Genomic DNA, 5,905 nt, shown 5'->3' with positions numbered 1-5,905 from the left:
AGGCCTTCACTTGTTTGCTGTTGTTTTGAATTCCTGAGGCGGGAGATGTGAATCTCCCATAAATACAAATCTACTTTATACAAATATCAACAGTATTTCATTGACTAAAGGCTAAAGTCCACATTTCCTTTCCTAGCATTTAAAACCCCAACTTTCATTATGGGAGAGCCTCTCCCCTGGCAACTGACCTTGGGTTTGGTTATCCTTCCCAAGGCAGGGATGGACATCCTGAGGGCTCACCCAGGTGACAATGAAGAACTCCAGCCAGACCACAAAATAGACTTTAATGTACAAATATTGCCTTAAACTCATTAACAGTTAAGAAAAATATATACAAACTTCTGTGTATAAGGAAAAGTAAAAAACAATCCAGTGCTGAGGGAGTGATACGCAGTCAGCCCAGGAAGCCAACCTTCTGTCTCTTGGGCCCCAGGCTTTCCTCCTTGTGCAGGACACTCTGCAGGGAGGCGTGCAGCCCCTTGCCCACTCGCTTGCCAGTCTGCAGGACAGGGAAGGGGGAAGAGCACAACCAGATGGTAAAGCAAACTCACGGTCTTCCCTTACTGCTAGCTTACCACCCCAACGTTTACACATTATGCCTGCCTAAGAGGACTTAAAGGAGCTCTGGTAGCATAGTGGTTACAAATCGGGCTGCTAATCTCATAGTCAGCAGGTTGAAACCAGCAGCTGTTCCACGGGAGAAAGATGAGGCTTTCTGCTCCCGTAAAGATTTACAGCCTCAGAAACCCTGTACAGGGTCACTATGCGTTGGAACCGACTCCACAGCACACAACAACAACAAGAGGATTTAACTGGATGAAAACAAAACAGAAACAAACCCCAAACCCTAACAACTTAATGGTTACAATCTGGAAAACCTTCCAACTCATAAAAAAGACACAGATCCCTAGGCAGGAAGCAGCCATAAGCCCACACTTAGCCTTCTTTTTGTTGTTGTTTTTCTTTAATGTTTTATTGTGAATTCAGTGAAGGTTTACAGAGCAGATCATCAGTTTTAGGTTCAACAAGCCATTCACTTCATTTCATCTCCATGACTGCAGTCCCCTCAGTGTAACACCACTGATCCAACTTCCTCCCATCTTTCTTATTTCCATTCTTCCTTTCCCAACCCTTCTAACTGTTGTCCTTGGGTAAATGCTGCCCCTGATCTCCAGTGGTTGACGATTCTATGGTGTGCACACCTCACTAGTGTTGTTGCCCCCACCCCACCCATTTTACCTATCTATTCCCTGGATGACAATTGAGCCATGGGGGTGAGTTCAGTTCCAGACCTGAAGGGTGATGATGAAAGGCCATAGTTTTAGGGTTCCACTAGTCTCTATCTGACCAGTAAGTCTAGTCTTTCCCATATTTTCTCCCTCTCTATCCAGGACCTTCTAATGTGATCCCTACCTTTCAGAGCAAATAGTGTTATTTAGCATGTTTGCTGCTGTTAGGACAAGCAGCAAAGTTGTCAATCAAAGCGACACTTGGGTTAATAGCCAATTCATACTGCACTGTGTGCGAGGCAGAGGGAAGCCACAGAGAATCCAGAATCTGTGTGATGAGGGAGCAGATGGTGCCAAGAACACATTTAATAAGCAGTTTGTAATTCACCTGTGAATAGAACTGCTCAGGTGTGACCAAAGTCTTTGAGGTCTTTGGTGCTATTCCCATGCAAAGAGGGGCTAATGGATCTGCAGGTCAAGAAGTTTCAGGCAACCTGCTAATTTAGTAATCTGCCCTTACCCAACAGATCTAAAGGCCTCCTCAAAAAACCCCAATACACACAAATCTTGCTCTGAGAAACTGTTCATCTTCTGGCTTCTGAGCTATTCTAAGAATGTTGTTGTCAGGTGCCGTTCAGTCGATTCTGACTCATAGTGACTGTTGCACAAGAGAACGAAACACTGCCCGGCCCTGCGCCTTCCTCACAGTTGTTATACTTGAGCCCACTATTGCTGCCACTGTGCAGTCCATCTCCTTGGGGGTCTTCTTCTGTTTTGCTGATCCTCCACTTTACCAAGCATGATGGTCTTCTCCAGGGACTGGTCCCTCCTGATAACACGTCTGAAGTAGGAGAGATGAAGTCTCCCCATCCTGGTTTCTAAGAGCATTCTGGCTATTCTTCTGACAAAGACCTGTTTGTTCTGCTGGGAGACCAAGACTTGTTCTTCTCAACTCAAATAACGTCAATTCTTCTAGAGTCTTCCTTATTCAATGTCTAACTTTCACATGCATAAGACTACTGAAATAACCATAGCTTGGGTCAGGCCCATCTTAATCCTCAAACTGACATCTTTGCTCCTGAACACTTTAGAGTTCATCTGCAGATTTGCCTACTGTAATACATTGTTTGACTTCTTCATGTCTGTCTTCCCACAGACATTAATTCCACTCTGCCACTGGTTCCACTATCAACAATGATAGTAAGAAAGACACCCAGGCCCAGGTCACAGGTCTCAACCCTCCCATGAAGATGTGTGTCTTCTCCCCAGGTCCCTAACATGGGATGAGACTCCAAGTAACACTGAAAACTTTAGAAAAGATCTCAATCCAAAGGCTGAATGGGAAGTCAAGGTTAAGTTCCAAATGACTTTGGACAGGTTCTTACCATAACACTGTTGTTGTTGTTAAGTGCCATCGAGTCAGTTGTGACTCATAGCGACCCTGTATAGGGTTTCTGAGGAGCGGCTGGTGAGTTTGAACCACTGACCTTGTGGTTCAAGAGAATCTTTAGGTCATGTGCTTATCCTATGGTGCCACACCAGGACTCCATTAACATTGTTGTTGTTGTTAAGTGCCGTGGAGTTGGTTGTTAAGTGCCGACTCATAGTGACTCTGTATAGGGATTCTGAGACGCAGTTGGGGAGCTTGAACAGCCGACCTTGCAGTTCAAACTGACTTTGCAGTCCAGCACATTAACCCACAGCACCAAAGACTGTCAAAGTCCATCAAATAGGGGCTAAATGTTCACAAGAGGCATTTCCTGAATGCTGAGTCCCTGTACAAGACCCCAGGGGAGAATGAGGCTCAGCTCACTGGACAGGACTTTGGTTTCCTGTCCATGGAGTTGAAGGTAACTGCGAGTTGGGGCACTGAAGCACAGCCAGGACTGAATCCCAGCACCAGCAATTATGAGATTTGAGGCCTCATTTCTTCATCTGTAATAAGGACACTAATAGTTGCCTAGGACTACTGAAGACTACTCCTTGCCATGCACAGCTGTGGACTCCTGAATTAGGGTGTTTAATGGAGCACACAGAGTAACAGTAATGAGCACTCACAATGTAGTAATACTGTGCCATGTGCTTCATGCCTACACCCTCACTGAATTGTATTAACAGTGGCAAGTACTACACTAGATACTACTATTCTCATCATTTTCTGGGAGAGACATATCAAGTGTCACAATGGCCAGGATCTGCAGCCTGGGGAGCATGTCTTCAGAGTCCCTGTATGCTCTGGTCTTCAGTGTTATACACACCACCTGTTTTGTTCTATTAAGTAAGACGACATCGACATAAAATGCTTCAATGCTTTTGTAAAAAGTCCTTGTTTTTATAGATGAAAAAGGCGGATAGCTTGCTTACTATTTAACAGTGATCTCTGTGTCCATACTTGCTGTTAAACAATGATCTTTGTGTCCGTCCCTCCAGGACTTCCAGGCCAGTGAGGGAGATAGGGGCAGTGACCAATGAGTGCAGAGCACCTAGAAAAGTGCCCTTATGGTGCTGCCAGATGGGCTGAGGGGACCCGAGGAGGACAGGAGGGTTTCACCCCATTCTCACTTATCTCTACTTCAGCACCTCCAGGTTAGTGAAGAATGAGGGACACAGTCACCCTGCAGGCCCCTGACTCCACCAGTACTCATCACTCCCTTCAAGGAAGAGGAAGCAGCCAGCCAGGAATTCCACTCCCTTGTCAAATCACAAAAGCTTCGAATTGTGGAGTTACACATGACTCTTTATCCAGTTTCAACATTCTCATTTAGAAATGTGAATCCTGGAATCAGAGAGGTGAGGGGCCTTCCTTACTGAGGATAAGTAACTGTTACTGTAGGTTCTTTGTCTCCCAGTCTCAACCCCACCCCCCACCACCACCCCTTGGCTACATATACAGACCCCTGGTTCATGCTAGTCACTCACCAAGTACCAAGTCTAGGGACAGGATGTAACCTACCTCAGAAACACAGCCTTACCTCCATCATCTCGAAGATGCTTTCTGGGTCCAGGCTACCTTTCCCCACCTTCCTCATGCATGTCACAACTCCCTGGCTGGTCACAGACACCAGCAAGCTGGCCAAGGAGCAGGCCTCCTCCTGAAGAGTGGCATCTACCACGTGCCGGTAACCGATCTGCAAAGTTGGGCAGTACAGCAAACATATGTGTATCATTCATCCCGATTGCCACGTACCACCTCATGGCAGGATATTGACATCAGGTGAAGAGCCCGCACCACCCACTCAAGATCATATGTTTGATTCTGCTCAAGTGTATACATCTAAACAGAATGTTCAACAATCCTATCACAGGCCACAGTGGGAGAACTGTAACAGAAACACAAAATGGCAACAAGGGGAGATGCCTAGAACCATAGCTGAGAGGCCAATCAAGTCAGGGGCCCCTGGTATCATAGCCTGAATTGTGTCACCCAAAATATGTATGGAATTCTAATCCTTATACTGTGGGTATAACCTTGTTTAAAATGGTTTTCTTTGTTTTGTCAATGAGGGTGTATTACCTTGTTTAAAAGTTTTCTTTGATTTGTCAATGAGGGTGTATTAGGGTAGGGTGAGTCCTAAACCTAATCACTTCTGAGTTCAAAAAAGAATAGATTAAAGATAGAGGTATGCACACACTGGGGAAGACAGATGTCGTGTGGGATCTCCAAGAGACAATGAAATCCTAAAATTACTGACAAAGAAGAAACTAACATGGTCAAGACCCTGCTTTGGACTTTCAGCCTCTAACACTTAAGAAAATAATTTCTGTTCTTTAAAGTCACCCAGTTCCCAGTTGTGGTATTTGTGTTATAGCAAGGGTCTGTAATAAAGGGGATGTTGTTGTTGCTGTTAAGTACTGTTAAGTTGGTTCTCATAGCGACTCTGTATAGGGTTTCCATGGAGCAGCTGGTGAGTCTGAACTACTGACCTTGTGGCTCAAACCAACTTTGCAGTCCAATGCTTTATCCTACAGTGCCACACCAAGACTCCAATAGCAGGGCAGACAGGGGAAATTCATGCAAGAGGCTACATGAATGTTTCACTGATGAAAAGGGTAAGTCAAAAGGGTCCAGGCTCAGGGACTGCTGAAGAACAAGCCAAGTACAGACACCCAACATGCCTGTGTCTGAAAGCTTCACCATACAGGTTCATGAGGTGATTTCAATGCAATGTAATCTGATGTGGTCAATGGTACATATTGAATTCGGTGTGGAATCAGTGACAATCCCAACCAATACAGGCCTGTTTACCTAACCTTGGGCAGTGCTAGTCAGCATATGCCAGCTGGCAGGCCTACAGGCCTCTATGCTAACAAAAACCACACTTGACATATTAGACACCCAAGACCTGCTCCAACTCACTCATTTCATAGATGTGGACAATGAGGCCCACACTGGGGATGATAACTCTCAAGGAAGTAGGGCCGGTGACAGGACTAAGGTCTTACTAGTCAATCACCCCAGACTTCACAGAACTGAGGAAAATATAGGAAGAAGGCATTCAAGGTGCTTTACTGAAGGAGCTTAACGAACTCTGGTTATTATTACTCTGAACCCACTTCTGTGTTCCTGTGGCTCCATCATATATTTCAATTAAAAAGAAGAGAAGTTCCTCATGGTGGTAGTTTCTCATATGACCAAATTGTTGACTTTGTTTTTAAAGTGCACATGTATGTTTCTT

General features: G+C 45.1%; 1 protein-coding gene across 1 annotated transcript in view; it reads right to left on the bottom strand.

Moving 5' to 3' along the window:
* Positions 1–268: 268 nt before the first annotated feature.
* Positions 269–5,905, bottom strand: part of EXOSC7 (exosome component 7) — a 53,838-nt gene continuing 48,201 nt past the window's right edge. Inside the window, exons 7-8 of the mRNA XM_006868784.1 lie at positions 4,202–4,357; positions 269–499 (exon numbers count right to left, since the gene is read on the bottom strand). Coding sequence (XP_006868846.1) covers positions 395–499; positions 4,202–4,357 — 261 coding nt within the window. The 3' untranslated portion in view covers positions 269–394. The remainder of the gene's footprint in view (positions 500–4,201; positions 4,358–5,905) is intronic.

Source organism: Chrysochloris asiatica, unplaced genomic scaffold (genome assembly GCF_000296735.1).
Source record: "Chrysochloris asiatica unplaced genomic scaffold, ChrAsi1.0 scaffold00124, whole genome shotgun sequence".
Classification (NCBI taxonomy): Eukaryota; Metazoa; Chordata; class Mammalia; order Afrosoricida; family Chrysochloridae; genus Chrysochloris; species Chrysochloris asiatica.
Note: the sequence above shows the minus strand (reverse complement) of the source record. Positions and strands in the feature narration are given on the sequence as shown.